This window comes from Morus notabilis, unplaced genomic scaffold, assembly GCF_000414095.1.
Source record: "Morus notabilis unplaced genomic scaffold, ASM41409v2 Scaffold729, whole genome shotgun sequence".
Lineage (NCBI taxonomy): Eukaryota > Viridiplantae > Streptophyta > Magnoliopsida > Rosales > Moraceae > Morus > Morus notabilis.
In genome coordinates, this window is record NW_010356787.1 from 149,515 (window position 1) to 165,762 (window position 16,248).

At 34.0% G+C, this 16,248-nt stretch overlaps 3 protein-coding genes across 3 annotated transcripts; 1 reads left to right on the forward strand and 2 right to left on the reverse strand.

The window, feature by feature from the left end:
• The first annotated feature begins 307 nt into the window (after window positions 1-307).
• Window positions 308-4,146, forward strand: LOC21388956 (glutathione hydrolase 3). Its single transcript, XM_010088604.2, has 7 exons — window positions 308-565; window positions 1,559-1,893; window positions 2,115-2,633; window positions 2,786-3,021; window positions 3,105-3,369; window positions 3,454-3,591; window positions 3,690-4,146. The coding sequence occupies exons 1-7, from the start codon at window positions 364-366 to the stop codon at window positions 3,960-3,962; spliced, it is 1,968 nt and encodes a 655-aa protein (XP_010086906.2). The 5' UTR covers window positions 308-363; the 3' UTR covers window positions 3,963-4,146.
• Window positions 4,147-4,260: 114 nt separating this feature from the next.
• Window positions 4,261-6,693, reverse strand: LOC21388957 (AP-4 complex subunit sigma). The gene is made up of 4 exons (XM_010088605.2): window positions 6,376-6,693; window positions 5,365-5,451; window positions 4,617-4,685; window positions 4,261-4,526 (listed from the first exon to the last, which is right to left on the reverse strand). Exons 1-4 carry the CDS (start codon window positions 6,514-6,516, stop codon window positions 4,392-4,394), a joined length of 432 nt encoding a protein of 143 aa, XP_010086907.1. The 5' UTR covers window positions 6,517-6,693; the 3' UTR covers window positions 4,261-4,391.
• A 952-nt stretch (window positions 6,694-7,645) lies between these two features.
• LOC21388958 (ATP-dependent 6-phosphofructokinase 3) lies at window positions 7,646-11,994 on the reverse strand. The gene is made up of 13 exons (XM_010088606.2): window positions 11,550-11,994; window positions 11,293-11,339; window positions 11,119-11,158; window positions 10,779-10,841; window positions 10,548-10,685; window positions 10,246-10,404; window positions 10,069-10,122; window positions 9,771-9,839; window positions 9,558-9,687; window positions 8,943-9,208; window positions 8,656-8,704; window positions 8,396-8,550; window positions 7,646-8,017 (listed from the first exon to the last, which is right to left on the reverse strand). Exons 1-13 carry the CDS (start codon window positions 11,631-11,633, stop codon window positions 7,814-7,816), a joined length of 1,458 nt encoding a protein of 485 aa, XP_010086908.1. The 5' UTR covers window positions 11,634-11,994; the 3' UTR covers window positions 7,646-7,813.
• Window positions 11,995-16,248: the final 4,254 nt, after the last annotated feature.

The window sequence follows — 16,248 nt, forward strand, 5'->3', positions numbered from 1 at the left end:
TTTTGAGCAAAGAAGAAGAGCGTGACACAAACTTTTCCTTTAAAATAATCGAATGCAACAATCCATCTCATAGTTTTATACATAATAAAATATAGGATATATATCTTTTTAAATAGAATATTAGCAATTATAGACCGTTCTTAGTGCGTCACATGTGGAAATATACAATACATCATTTATTGCGTAAAAAGTAGGAAACTTATTCCCACCAATCACATTATACATACAATTTGGTCGGCAATTCGTACTAGATACCAACTGCCATAAAATGTTATTATGTTCGAATTCATCACCAGTGGCAAAACAAAACTGAAAAATGACTTCTTGTTGGAAACTTTGACAACTTTCCTGTTATAGTATTTTATGGGCGGGCTCTGTATAATCGGAGTTGCTCCAACGAACAGCCTTCAAAGCAGCAAAAATCTCTCTCTCTCTCTCTCTCTAAACATATTCATGGGGAAGCAAAGCTTGGAATCTCCACTCTTGCAAAGTAATGGATTAGCCAACCAAGAGAAGAGCTGGAAAAGAGCTCTCTGGCTTATCTTTGCCATCACCACGATCATAAGTTAGTTGAATTTCCTTCTTTTCTTTTTTCATCTCTCAGTTTGATATTTCAGTTTTTTTTTTTTTTAAACTCTAATGAAGATATCAATTAAGACTGGTTTGAGATTTAGAAGGAGCTATCGTTTTTAGTATTTCGGAATTTTATTAGAGTGACAAAGATGTAGAATTTGATTCCGGGTTCATGGGTTTTCTTATATGCCAATTAACAAGGTGAATACTTTGTTTTTTTTTTTTTTGTCCCAGCTGAATTTGGGTAGGGCAAAATTTTCAAGTTTAGTTCAATTCTTCAACCGTGATTTCATGAAGTAGAAGTTTTTCTTCTTTTTCCCTGATAATAATAATGGTCTGTGTAAAGAGACAATGAACTAGTAAGTAGTGGATATGCTACTGATTTGTCACGTTCTTAATATCAACCACTCATAGCGACAGCTTACTGCAAAAATATCTCTGATTGAATGAAATGCAACAGCCCAAAATAGGTTCTCTTACCTCATTTAATGTAATGCTAAATTAAAATGTTCATGCCAAATACTAAGTATTTGAATAGAAAGATTATTGTCTGATGCAATTTTTTTTTTATGCTAAATTTGGTAGATATTATATTTGATACTAAATTTGATATCAAGTATAACATATATCAAATTTTGATATTTGACTGCTGTTAGTTGATGTATTTACTTTTCTTTTAAAACATTATAATATTGTCATTTTCAAATTATTTTTATAATTAAAAGTTTACTAGTACAAATTCCGAAGGTTAGTGACTATTACAAGAGGTAGATGTAACATTTGAAATAACATTGTGTATTTGATCACAAAATAAAATAGCATATCCAATATGCTATTTTCTCATTTTTTGGTGCCAAATATAGTATAAATATTGGCATTTGCATTGTAGATGTTTTAGGATCTGCAGTTTTCACTAAAACAGTTTATGTGGTACGTTTTGCCAACTAATTATTATTCATGGCATGAGTTTTGTATCTTTTGTCAGTTGCTGGGCTTGTACTTGAACCCGGCATAAACATTTGGAGGCAGAGGGGAGGAGACAATAATCACTTTATTCAAGAAAATCATGCTGATATTGTGGAGTCAGAGCAGGCTGTTGTTGCAGCTGATAATGGCCGTTGTTCCGAGGTTGGAGCATCATTCCTTAGGCAGAATGGCCATGCTGTTGATGCTGCAGTAGCGACGGCATTGTGCCTCGGTGTCGTTAATTCGATGGCCAGTGGGATCGGTGGTGGCGGTTTCATGATTGTACGGTCTGCATCAACCTTGCAGACACAGGCTTATGACCTAAGGGAAACTGCTCCTTTGGCTGCTTCAGAGGTTTGGACCATTTCTTTTAGTTAAAATAGCACTTGTGTTTCAACCCCATTATTCAATGTGTTCAATATATGAAGACATTTGTTCTTGGCTTGAGATCTTTGAGAATGAACCCATCGAATGATTACGTTCACTTGAAAAATTTCGACTACTTTCAGTCTAAAGTGCTTAATAACAAGGCATTGACATTTTTGAATGTTTGTTAAAATATAAACTTCAAACAGAATATGTACCAGAACAATCCCGGAGCCAAGGTTTCTGGTGCTCTATCTATGGGGGTTCCCGGTGAGATAGCAGGCCTTTACGAAGCCTGGACGAGACATGGTCGTTTAGCGTGGAAGGCTCTATTCCAACCTGCTATAAAACTTGCTAAAGATGGATATGTAATTGCTCCTTATCTTGGAGGATACCTAAGGAAGAAAGAAGAGTTAATTATGAAAGACCCTGGATTAAGACAAGTGTTTGCGCCGAATGGGAAGTTGTTAAAGACAGGCGATACATGCTACAATGTGGAACTCGGCCGTAGTTTAGAGGAAATTGCAGCGTTGGGGCCACAAGCCTTCTATAATGGTACTGTGGGTGAGAAACTAATTAAGGATGTGAGAGAGGCAGGTGGGATTTTGACAATGGAGGATTTGAGGAACTACAAGGTCGATGTTATGGATGCAATGGCTGCTGATGTGATGGGCTACACTATATTGGGAATGCCTCCTCCTTCAAGTGGAACTCTGGGGCTTTCTCTGGTGTGTCGTTTTTTTCAACTCTTTTCTTTTTCTTTTTTTTTTTGGTATAAAATGGTCTTATCTTGCTACATATACTTGTGAAAGGAATGTAAAAACACATTTGAAGCTCCCGTTCTAACATTCTGAATTATGTAAACTCTTAAATAAAACAGGTCCTGAACATTTTTGAGAGCTATGGAAGTTCTGATGCTGCGAAGGGAAATCTCGGCGTGCATCGGCTGATTGAAGCATTGAAACACATGTTTGCCATCCGAATGAACTTGGGGGACCCCGATTTCGTGAACATAAGTAAATATGAAAATGCGATGCTTTCCCCTGATTTCGCACACCAGATTCGGGAAAGGATATTTGACAACACTACCTTCCCTCCAGAGTACTACATGAACAGGTACTATCCCTTTATCCTTGTAGACAGTAGTTTAAGTGTAATTTTGATCACTATCTCAAGGTTTTTTAGCTCATAAATGGCAGGTGGAGTCAGCTAAGAGATCATGGAACAAGCCATTTCTGCATTGTAGATAAAGATAGAAATGCTGTATCAATGACTAGTACTGTAAATTACCCTTTTGGAGGTGGTGTTCTCTCTCCATCCACTGGAATTGTGCTCAACAATGAAATGGATGACTTCTCAACACCCACAGAAATAACCCCAGACACTCTACCTCCTGCTCCTGCAAACTTTATCAGACCCAACAAGAGACCTTTGTCTTCCATGACCCCAATCATTGTCACAAAGGTACACAAGGGCCTACATTGATTTCCTATTGAATATTATATTCAGCCGATTTCTAAGCCAGTTTCTTGTGCTTGATTTATACAGGATAATCAGTTACTTGGGGTCCTTGGTGGTAGTGGTGGTATCAATATAATCCCAGCTGTTGTCCAGATTTTCCTTAATTATTTTGTCCTGGGGAAGGACCCGTTAGATGCAGTTCAGAGTCCAAGGGTCTATCACAAGGTTCCCAACTTGTTACAATCAGTGCATGAGTTTTACTATTATTATTATTATTGCAAACTCCAAATGGGCATTTGATTTTTGTGATAATTTCGTCGCAGTTGATACCGAACATAGTCTCCTATGAGAACTGGACTGTGATCGATGGCAACCACATTGAGCTGTCAGAAGGAACCAAGCTTTTCTTGCAAGAGAGGGGTCATCAACTAGAGGGCAAGGCAGGGGGTGCCATCACTCAGCTTATTGTCCAAAACTTTGAAAACCTAATTCATATGGGGAGGAAAAGTGGAAAACAGGCAAATATACAACCATTTTTGGGTACGCTCATTGCTGTTAGTGACCCCAGAAAGGATGGGAAGCCCGCAGCCTGCTGATTGCTCATTTTATTCATGGATTGGAAAACCAGGAAGAAGAATTGGTATTGGAAAATCACTGTAATGACGTTCCACATCAAGAGTTTATTTATTCTAATGTACATAATAATTCATTAGAGGTTTAGTGGCAGTTGGGGATATGCATTTACCAAGAATAAGATATAATAAGACAAAAGGTTTTAAATTCTGAGTCATTTATTCCACTTTCTTTTTGCTTCATGAATTTTGTTGATACTTCAATTTCGTCACTCTTGGAAACTGAACAACGGTTCGAAAATGGCCCAAAGAACTTCCAAACTGACACCTAAAACCGCATTTCATGTAACCAAACTCAAATTCTTTAAATATGATTTGAAATTACATTCTTCAACTTGATTGCACAACAAGAAACAGTACAAATTAACAAGCCCCACTGATAACCTCAAGTATTCAAGATGCCTTGTCCATCAGCTGTATTGGAGCCAGAATGTTACTCTTGCTTGTCTCCACAATGCACCCATTCATGACCATTTCCTCCAGCATGAAATGTGCCTTCTCTAAGTGGAACATGATGTCTAGCTCGCACTGCAAATTCATGCACACAAGTAATTTTAGAGAGAGATGATAGGTAACTCAGAAGAGAAATCTAGGCATTCTTCTTGAAACAGGACTTACCACATTGCCAAAATGTCGGTCCATGGTTTCAACTAACAGATGTATGAATTCCAAAATTGCAAGCTCATTCTGCAACGCAAAAGACAAGGAGTTTAATATTCTCGGAATCAAGTAGAGATCAAGTGTTCAAATATGGAACTAAGTAAGAAGCTTTTTATAGGTTCATCTCATAACCAAGTTCTATATGTTCCGAGAACAATACATTCTGTTCCTGTGAGACACAGGAAGATCAGCAGGAAGCTAATAGTCACTCAAAACACTGATTGCCACATTGCTAGAGTACATAGCCAAAAGAGGTGTCCCCTTTAAGACGTCACATTCAAATAAATTTCCAAGTAAAATTGGAATATGGGTTATGATTTATGAAAAATGAACCATATCATCATGATCTGTTTGTAAAGACAGGAATGTTTAAAACAGTAGGATAACTACTAACAACTCTCTTTAGAAGCTTCACTCGCTATATTTCCCCTCTTTTTGTCTCCAGATTTCTTTACCGCATTTCTCATACAATGATCTGTAATATGAAGTAAAGAAAGGCAACGGGAAAGTGTGTGTGAGAGAGAAAGAGGAGAAAAAGAATGCTCTAAGTGTCTATAACGTGTCTTAATGAGAGCTTGTCTTCAGGTGTCCATGCACATATGATCAAGGTCTTCTTAACGTCTAATGTTCTACCATTCTGAGTACTAGTCTTAAAGAAACAATATTGCCAGGATTCTTTTATTAGCACGCAGATGGATTGACTTACTTCATCATTGTCAACTCCAACAAGGAAAAACAATGACGCATATCGTCTGTACACAATCTTGTAGTTCCGGTGCTCAACAAAAGAACACTGTTTACAATGAAAAACCAAAGTCAGCAACAGAAACAAGAACAAATAAACAGATAGCAGAAGAACAAAACTTTACAGAAGAATCAATACATTAAACTAAGTGATTGCATAAATATGTTGTTACGAAAGAAACCACGTGGGTACACACGACCCAGACGACAACCGCGGATAAGCAAAGGAAAAATCAAAACAAAATATCACTAGTATTAAGAACTAAGAAACAGTTCCTCCTTCTGTGAATCTATATTACCAGGGATAGAACACCATTAATAGATATTTGGAAATTTGAATAATATATTTATCTATTAGGCTATGTTTTATCTTTAGCATTTAGTTAATTAGTTTTGATTTTAGTGTCATTTTTATCTGCTAAAATTGTTGAAATTAGGTTCAATTCATCTTGTTATTATTATTATTATTATTATTATTTTCCTCTCTATAGATAGCTTAATGATTGCATTTTCATTAGAGTTATGGTTGATGGATAAATAATTATATATTGAGATATCTGATTTTCCATCTCTTGAGTGTTCGTATTCTTTCTAAAATCTCTTTTTTTTTTTTCTTTTTTTTTTTTTAATTCCTCCTATGATTCAATTCGTTCTATTCTATCTCTTCTGTCTTGATTTTACCTTTCGTATATATTCAATCCTAAATACCAAACCAAAGAAGTCAAAAATTAGCACAATTCAGCAAGATCCCATTTTTCCTTTCCAAGAGAGAAGATCCAAATCAGCGTCCAGTTCTGTAAATTAACTTTTTTCTTTCAGTTCAAATTCCAAATCGAATTCAATTCGTAATCTGCAGAATTAAAACCTAAGATTGAATTTTGACTACGATCTCTTCATAGGAAGCTGATTCATACACATGCAAGTATAGATATATATATATATATAGAGAGAGAGAGAGAGAGAGGAGAGAAACCTGTTGTTCGGTGCGAGCGAGACATTTGCGGACGATTTCACCCTCAAGGGCTCGGCGTTCTTCGATAGTGAGATATTCGTAGTACTGAGCAAGACGGGTCTGGCCCTGTTTGTTCACCATCAATATGAATCTGATCCCCATCTTCTTCTTCTTCTTTTTCCACAACTCAGTCTCTCCGCAAACTACAGCCAAAAACCCAATATATATGTTTATATATATATATATATATGTTTATGTGTGTGTGTGTGTGTATATAAGGCTTCAAAGTTACAGTCTTAGAGAAGATAAAGATCTGTTGGGCGATCTCACAATCGCAAATGCTTTTACCAACACCAGAAATTTGTCTGCTGCTGCTTCATTTTTCAACAGTTTGAGACGGTCGTCTGTCGTCTCTAAGGTTTGTTGTCGTTTCTCACTTTATGTCGTTTTATATAGTTACCGTCTTTTTCCATCTCACTGTCGTTTTATGTGCAATGTGTTTGGCGTTTTCCATTTCGAGTTGTTTTCCGGGTTGTTGTCGTTTCTTGAGTAGCTGTTCTTTACTTTCACTTTTCTTTGTTGTTTCTTATGTTTTTTTCGTTTTCATGTTATTGTCGTTTATTATGTTGTCTGGCTGTCATCATTTAAATTTGATGTCATTTTCTCATTTCATTGTTGTTCTATGTTCTTTTCCATGTATTGTGTCGTTTATGAGGTTTTTTCCCTCACGTTTGATGTCGTTTTATATTCACTGTTTTTTATCCTCTGACGTTCTTAAGGTTATCGTCACTCTGTAAAAGATCTGGGCAAGAGTTCATTATTGGAAAAAAGAAAAAAAAAAAAAAAAAGGAGTTAAGCAAGTCTTTGTGCATTATTCATAGTTTAACGCGCATATATTTGCTTCTTGTTCAATTTAATTCAACTTTTCCACTTTCCTAGAGGATGGAATGGGGAGATATCCAGAGATCTCCATAACCAATTTTCGCCTCACTGGTATTAATATTAATAAAAATGCGTCAAGGTTAACGAGAAGGGAATGAGAATTTACTAGGACGTTGAAAAGTTTTTAAGTTGGAATACGAAATTGACAATTGACATTGAAAATTTGTGTAAACAATTTGATGGAAATACAAAACTTCCACACAAAAGCTTATACTTGATAATTATATTATAATTGTGCAACAAAGTTTAGCACAGACTTGCATTATATTGTTCTTTGTTCATTATGTTACAGCTTACAAAAACCATATATATATATATATATATATATATTAAAAAAAACTAATTATGCTTTCTGGAGGCATCTCGTGTAAATAAATACAAGCCCCAGAAAAAAAATAAACTACCAAATTACGGCAGGGTCAGAGAGCACATACAAGAACTATATAACTCGTACTACGCTATAGAGCAAATGACATCACAGAATAATCTGCAGAGCATTACAAAATACTGATCCCAATCATATGAAACTATTTTCTTTGTTCACCAGATTGTCGTCTAAACAACTTTCCTCATCCAACACTTGTTGTTGGGGCGGTTCTTCGTCTTTCTTGTCCTCAATAACGTCTTTGACACTCAAAAAGCTTGGCTGGTTTGTCGAAGATAAAAGCCTTGCCCACATTCTATCCGTTATCACAACTTTGTTCATCTTCTCCGTGATTTTCTGCGGATCAAAAAGTCGCCCATTGTTATAAGCTAAGCAAATTTTGTATAACACTTCAAAGAAAGGAGCATGGTAAGGGTTTTGACACAGTCAAGTTTTTTTTTTTTTTTTTTTTTTAATACAGTATGGAGCCTATGGCTACTAGCCTCCTACTTTACTAACAAGAAACGAAACCATCGGGATTTGAATCCTGATGGACCCACTTACGCACCCAACCACTCGAGCTAGCCTCAAGTGGCATTGACATTGTCCAAGTTGTTAAGGAGTGGTGAGACACTTACAAAGGTCCCAAATTTCACGTGCCTTGGTAATATTTCGAGAAAAATATTAAGAGGATGATGAGATATTCTAAGGCTAAAGTTGAAAGAGAGAACTCACATAAAATGGTATGTAAGATTGTCTTCCATTGACAAGCCCAACTGTAAAGCCAGTGTAACCTGCCATTGCTCCATGAACAGCACTTTGAGCAAGAAGTGTGCTGTACACGTTATCAGAGGCGTTGCTGGGAATCGCTCGGATCATGTAAGTAGGATCTGCAAACAGAAAGCGCAAAGCCTAATAATTATACCAGCCACCCCCACTTTTGGCATACACCATACATATTGCCAAAAAAAAAATTAATAAAGGTATGAACCAACCTATATATTTGAGGTTTATTGTCATTTTATTTTTCTTTGCAAAATGATCCTGCAAAAGAAAAATTTATCTTGAGAAAACAAGCACTATTTCTTGTTATCTGCTGACCTATGAAGTCAAATGGAGGTAATTGGATAAATATTACATTTAGATGGCTGCATAGACCAAAAAGAGAAGTGCTTAAACACATCCAGAACTCACGAGATGAAAGTGCACATATACACATAGAGAGGTGGATGGATATAGATAAATGCACGATCATTCAATTGGATATAAATTGAAAACGGACCTTGATTTGCTGGGAAATCCATAGCCCAACGTCTTTGAGAAGCTTGTTTCCCGAAGCATCCTCTTTCGTCATTGAGTGAATGCTCTCAGAAAGAAGCTCTTGGCCAGCACCTTCTGCTACGACAATAACCATGTGCCCATTTTCCTTGAGTCGTTTCTCTATGTATTCGAAAAGTCCCCCGGGGCCTTCAAGGTAAAAGGGTGATTCTGGAATTAAGCAACAATCGACATCTCGGCTTGCAAGAGTTGCATACATGGCAATAAACCCTGCATTGAAACAACTAGTTAGATTTGTAAGAGACAGGTAAACTTAACATGAAAATTAAAATATAATGGGTACTTCTAGCTATAAACTACACATAAGGTAGATCACATTTCTGAATGTAAATTCTAGGCACCAAATTCTAACTGCTTGAATGTAGAGTAACAACATTCAAAAACTTGTTTTGCAGTTGCACTTAGGCCTCATTATGTTTGGAAGAGTTCACAGCTAGCCGCAAAAAGGGAAAAGTAAAGAAATTTTTTTGTAACACCTAACCTTAACAAAATTATTTGGATTTTAGATTTCTAGAAAGCTGGTGCTGTTACATTCTTGAAGATCAGGTTGAAGGCTTACCACTGTAGCGACCCATCAACTTCACAAGACCAATGCAATTTTCAAAGCTTTCAGATTCAACGTGTGCTGCATTAATAGCACGTTGAGCCTCTTCAACAGCAGTATCAAAACCAAATGACTTGTCAATAATCTACAACAGCATGAAACAGCAGTCAAACACTAAACTGTAAATGAATGATACTTGGCACCAGCTAAGCAAGTGAATAAACATACGGGAATGTCATTATCAATGGTTTTGGGAATTCCGGCGACTGCAACTTTGAGACCCCGCCTTTTGACTTCCTGCAAAGAGAACAATCGTGGTTTGTTCAGAAAATAAATAAATATTTGCATAAGCTAATGGAACCAGTTCTCTCTGTTAAAAAATTTTCCAATTCATCACAATTCGGAAAGAAATTCGAAGCTCACAAAGCATTATGAGACCTCAAACAAGCCAAGAGGGAGAAAGGGGTTTAACATACTACAGCCACTCTAAAGATGTTGACACTTGCATTTTTAGAAATGTAATTACCTCAAAAATTACAGATGCACCCCTCTGAGTTCCATCTCCTCCAATTATGTAAACCTGAAAACAAAAGTGTTACACGTTTGATATGCATGCCATGGATGATCCAACTCCAAATATCACCGCAAATGCGTAAAGAAAACTCTAACCGGAAAAACTACTGAGTAAATACAAACTACGAACCTGATTTATTCCTCGATCTTGAATGCTGTCGACTATCTTGGAGGTGTCATGGCCTCCTCTTGATGTGCCAAGGATGGTTCCACCACGTTTATGAATATCATTCACCGACTTAGGAGTTAAAGAAATAGTATTTTTCGCATAGAAACCCCTGTATCCTCCCTACAAAGTTCAAAAATTATTCAAAGTTGGTTACCGAATAGCTAATATAAGGTATACCCCGTTTGGATCGCGGGTTCAAAATGTGACAATGGGGTTCAAAAATAAATAATGGAAAGATTGAAAAGTTATGACAAATGACTTACATCGATACCGAGAACTCTCTTTACACCATACATGTAATTCAAGCCACACACGATTTCTCTAATAACCGTGTTAAGCCCGGGACAAAGACCCCCACATGTGACAATACAAGCATGAACTTCATCGGATTCAAAATAAACCTGAAGAACCAAATCAACACCATATTAGTCAGTCCTAATTGCAATGAGTTTAATTAATCAAATTTCTTTCCTCAAACAAAGAAAAAAAAAAACCTTTTGACGGGGTCCCGCACGCCGAAAATGTACCCCTCTTGGAGTGTTTTTGTGAACAACAATCTACACAAACAAAAAAATAAAGTTGGTTGAGAATACTGCCCAAAATAGAAAGTATATAAAAAAAAGAAAAAAAAAACTCTTAGTGCAAACGCAGGCCTTTTAGAACTTTTCAACTCTCAAAACGAAGTTTGCAAAAAAAAAAAAAAAAATTGCCATCCTTAACAAAATGTGATGTTTAAATAAACAGATTCTTATAACTTTGGTTGAAAAAAAGAGATTCTTTTTCCAAGAAATAAACAAATATAAAAGCTAAGTTCAGAAGTTGTAGAACGCTGACTTTCTGAGTAATAGTATCGTCGTCATCCACAAAGTATTGCCTGCAATAATGAAAAAATCAATTTGACCGAAATTGTCAATCAAACAACAACCTTGAACATGAAAATTATTCAAATTTAAATAAAGTAAACAAAAAAAATCAACATTAAAAAAAAAATGAAGAAGATTAACATACTTCACAACAGAATACGCAGGATTATCTTGCAATGGATTAGGATAAGTCTGTAAAAAAACAGCAAATTTAAGTAAAAAACTTGCACATCAGTTATCGAACAATAATTTGTTTAATTACACAAAAGTAAATTTGCTGAGGTCAGCAATTCATCTTAGCTGAAAATTTACTTGCTTTTTTTTTTCTCCCTTTGGAAAATCCAAAGTAAAAACAATTAGCAAAACTAATTAATCTCAATAATGAATAAAACGACGACTTACAGGAAGATCGGGGATATAATCGGATAAATGAGGAACATCCTCGAGCACATAACCAGCTTCACCTGTCACGATCTTGGCCCCCATGATGATCAGAACTCGATGATATATCCGACGAGCTTATGGAAGAAGCAGATTCCGATTCGGAGAAGAGAGTTGTGAATTGAATTCGGAACAGAGAAGAGGAGAGAATTAAGAGCGCCTATATGACAACGAAGGTGGAGTAAACGACAAGGAGTTTTGAATTGTTCGTCGGCGTATTAGAGCGCCATATTTATAGGAGGGCGGGCTTGACCGTGCGACCGGGAAGAATCAAAAGTAAATACAACGATACGCAAATGGTTGAACTATAAGCAGGTGGCTGACGCTGAAGCTTGTTTTCGTTTTTCTCTCTCTTTGATTTTTTTGGGTTTGACGAATGGATTGAAAAAGTGGTTCACGCTTTACGATGTGTTAGAGGAGAGAGAAGGGACGTTTTTGGAAATTTATTAGTAATTAATGATTCTAGAATTTTATTGGTTCTAGAGTTTTTTTTTTTTTCTTTTTCAAATTCTCCTTTAGAATTTGACTTACTGATAGTTACTCGGAGCTTCTAAAAATTATCGGTGTTTTTTATTTTTAACTCTTAAATTATATTAAAAATTATTATTTTTATATATTTTATTTAATTATGTGGATTTAATTAAATTTAATGATTAAAAATAATTAATATTATTAGTGGGCTAATTCTACCAAAAAATCTCTATAATTACTGTTGATTTAATTGTTGGATCATGTTTTTAACTGTCTAATCTAATTTGTTATTATAATATTTACAAAAAAAAAAAAAAAACTATGATGTTCTGTAGCTCTGTGCAAGAAATATATAATTTTTATTTTGGGAAAATTTATAGTCGCCTTGACGAACAAGAAAAGATACCGTTGAGCAATGACTAGAGAAAACAAGCGGAAAAACTAAAATAAAATAAAATAAAATAAACGTGGTTTGGTAGGTCCGGAACGACAGTTATATTCAAGAATGGCTGGCTTTGTTTTGCTTGGGAATCATTGATTGATGCTACCGCCAGATTACGTTGTCCTAATGGATGCTACCGCCAGATTACGTTGTCCTAATGGATTCTATTCATCTTCTGCCCATAGCCCATTTGATTTATAAATTAGAATTATGAGATTAAAATTATTTTTAATTTACGTGTATTTTTATAAGAAAAAATACTGTAACGATTCATGAATTATTCAAATCAGAGAATAAATCATCCAACCAAACGAGTTATATTTTGGAAAACAAATTCGTTTTTAATTGATCAAGTTTGTATTATATAAGTTTGACATTTGACATTGTTTGGTAATTTTTTAAGAAGACTGATGCTACAGAACATAATTATCTCTCTCTTTTTTTTTTTTTTTATTAAGGAGACACTAATCCATGTGACTATGAGTTTATGATAAAATGACATTGTTTTTTGATGAGTTCAATATTATATATTATAAGGATTAAGGGGTTTGTCTTGGTCGGCTAAAGGTACTTATTAGTTATTAATTTTTTAAAAAATAAAAAGAAAAAGAAAAATATGTCTATTAATGTGTTAAATAAAACAGATTTGGTAGGAGAGTTTGGAATCTGGGAAAGAATATTCAGCCGAATTAGCATCTCAAATACGCTAATAATTTGTTTTACGTCATCGGCTTCTTACCCAAAACTGCGTGTTAATGGCCTCCATTATTGCCGGTTTGTAGCATAATTGCATCATGCCTTTTAGATTAGCATCACTCCGTCATTGGCGTGATCCTCGGGTTAAATATAAGTACGATACATTATCTATACTAATTTAGTTGATTTTTTATTCTTATTTGCGCTCACAAATTTTACACTCATTTAATTTTATTTCAATTGTTTAAAAAAAGGTAATGATAAGAGACCAACTCAAATCTCAATTCTTATATATTAACTGATATTGTATGTGAGTTGTTATCTTTTTATTAGTTGATTTAATCTTTTATCATTAATTAACATAATAATATTTTAAACACTCACCGGTGTGAAAACGATAATTCATTTGTCATATCAATTGGTTAGCCAACGTTAATATTTAAGTTAGTGTCTATACCATTATTTTTTTAAAAATTCTCGATTCATTATTTTAAATTTTAAATTAGTCTTGATTCACCCTTTAGTTATTTTTGATAAAAATAAATAGAAATATAACCCAAAAGGCTACTATTTAAACTCAAATTTTACCAAATAAATAAAATCCAATCACCTATATGTTAGTACATACATATGCAACGCTATAAGCTATCAATAAAATTCAATAGCACTTATCACTAATGATCATAAATAGACTTGCCGTGAAGAGTTATACTTTCATTAAGTTGTAGAGCCAATAAAAATCTAATTTCTTATATTCCCTTTCCTTATCGTTATTTTCAAATTTCAAATGAACATTTCGCATTCGTTAGAAGTTAGAACTGTTGATAACTTGGAGGTTTTTTTTTGTTTTTTTTTTTTTTTTGGAAACTTGAATAATTTTCATATTGCGACATAAAGAAATAAATATTCAATGGTTGATAATGTTGTATAATAATAGATGAAGAGTGGCATGTGACGATGTTGGCAATGCGGGTGATGGCATACGGGTTGACTTAAAAATCAATGCGGCTACATTGTCTAGCTAATAACTGCCTAGTTAATGAGAAAATTACCAAATTACCATGGAGTGGTTGGGGCATTCATTTCGCTTTCGAATCACAATTCAAGTTTTTACGGTGTTTTTTTCAATAAAAATTTACATTTAATTTTTTCTATTACAATATTTTCTCTCACATGAATTTAATTTTTAACTAAAATTCTCAATTCAAATGAACGAGACATTATTTTGTTTTAAAAAATGTGAAAACTCTAATTGTGAATCTCAAAACTACAAGTTGATGGAATTTGAATAATGTTATAGTCTTATAAGAAATCGGTGGTATTAAGCACCACTAGATAATAAAAGAGGGATCTTGAATTATGAGATTTACAGATGAGACTCACTTTTTGTTAGTCAAGATCTGTTGTCTCTATTTTCATATCTTACCATTCATTATTTGATACATCATCTAAATTTAAGAATTTAACCACATAAATAGAAACAAAGTGCTAAAAATATTTAAATAAATCATGAGATGTCAAAACTCAATTAGAGAGATAGTCACTGAGATAAAAAAATGAGACAATAAGATGTTTGGTAAGGGGATTCGTACCCTGATTCGAATCATGATTTATGATTCGCTACAATATTTTATCTCACAAAAAATACACGTAAATCAAAAATGATTTTAATTCATGAACCAAACGTTAAATATTAATTTAACAGTGCATAACATTGATAGTGTTTTAAGCATTATCAATGTAATTAAGGATGAATTTTGTAAATTACACGTGTACGTAGTCTTTTTCCACGGTGGCAGCCGATTCACATGGATTGCGTGTGGATAGTTAAAAAGAAAAGAAAATAAAACGTGGGTAGTTGTTGGCAAAAGAAGCAGGAAACAACGCGAGCTTCGTGGAAGCGGATGATAATGACGTTGGCAAGTTTGTCTATAAACATTGTGCCTCTTATAGAATTCAGCTCCACCGCCCTGCCACTTGTATGGCCACCGTTTCTCAATAGAAAATTGATATTTACAAACTTTTGAAAAATAGTCCTCTAATTTTATACCGAATTGTATTTTGATAATCCCATTCATTTTGTGAATTTAAATTGAGATATAATATTTTTTAAAATTTTTTAATTATAATAAAAAAAATTAAATATGACATGTTTTAAAAACTTTTAACTATTAGAATCTAAAATTTAAAACTCAAGATAAACATCCTAAAATTTACTTTAGTCTTATTGTCGTTTGACAAAACAAGTAAATCTTAAAATATTTGTTAAAGAAAAAGGATGGAAAACAACACGTGAGTTGTGCGCGGTGAGTAGTTGGATTTTTGAAGTGGATTGCGAATGCTCTAGAAACGCAACAACATATTTGACCATACGTTTAGAAGGAATACCAGACGAAACATACCACCAAGAACATAATATAATAACCATAAGAAACCTTTTTTAAAGTTAATTGATCTTTCTGCCCTAAAAAGCCACTTAATTATACATTTTGGCATCCTTTAAATGTTGCATGAGCTTAATGTCTATTTTAGAACATTTTAAATGTTAGACTAAAGTAAGAGTTGGTGTAAATTTTGAGGAACGTTTTCAATCATTACTTTTGAATGCATATATTTATATATATATATTTTTTAAAATCATTAGTGGCAGAATCAGAATTTTTTTTTTTTTTTTTGAGAATTAATCCAAAATTTTGAGCTAAAGTAATAATTCAATTATTTCTTTATACTATTTATCATTAAAGATTTTAAGAAGAAAAGAAAATAAAGAAATACATAAAAAAATTATTGAGAAAGAAGTTAAAGGAGGTAGTTGTGTCCTCTGGGCCAAAGTGATTTAGCCACTGTTAAATATTGGATGAAAAAAATAATAATAATTTGAGCCGTTGAAAAAAAAAAAAAAACACCATGCCAACTATCATCTTAATATTATAATATTAACATATATAAAAGAACCAAAGTGTTTTCCATCCACCCTCCTCCACTTGACAAGTATTAATGTTTTTCTCTTTTTACTTTTTCTAATTAATTTTTTTTATCTTTTTTCTTTCC

Coding starts and splice junctions, on each gene's coding strand:
- LOC21388957 (XM_010088605.2), bottom strand. CDS start 6,516: ATGGGGATCAGATTCATATTGATGGTGAACAAACAGGGCCAGACCCGT. Junction 5,452..6,375: donor TCGCTCGCACCGAACAACAG/GTTTCTCTCCTC, acceptor CATTGTAAACAG/TGTTCTTTTGTTGAGCACCG. Junction 4,527..4,616: donor ACCGACATTTTGGCAATGTG/GTAAGTCCTGTT, acceptor ATGAATTTGCAG/TGCGAGCTAGACATCATGTT.
- LOC21388956 (XM_010088604.2), top strand. CDS start 364: ATGGGCGGGCTCTGTATAATCGGAGTTGCTCCAACGAACAGCCTTCAA. Junction 1,894..2,114: donor CTCCTTTGGCTGCTTCAGAG/GTTTGGACCATT, acceptor AACTTCAAACAG/AATATGTACCAGAACAATCC. Junction 3,370..3,453: donor CCCCAATCATTGTCACAAAG/GTACACAAGGGC, acceptor TGATTTATACAG/GATAATCAGTTACTTGGGGT.
- LOC21388958 (XM_010088606.2), bottom strand. CDS start 11,633: ATGGGGGCCAAGATCGTGACAGGTGAAGCTGGTTATGTGCTCGAGGAT. Junction 11,159..11,292: donor CCTGCGTATTCTGTTGTGAA/GTATGTTAATCT, acceptor TCATTATTGCAG/GCAATACTTTGTGGATGACG. Junction 10,686..10,778: donor GTGCGGGACCCCGTCAAAAG/GTTTTTTTTTTT, acceptor TTGGTTCTTCAG/GTTTATTTTGAATCCGATGA.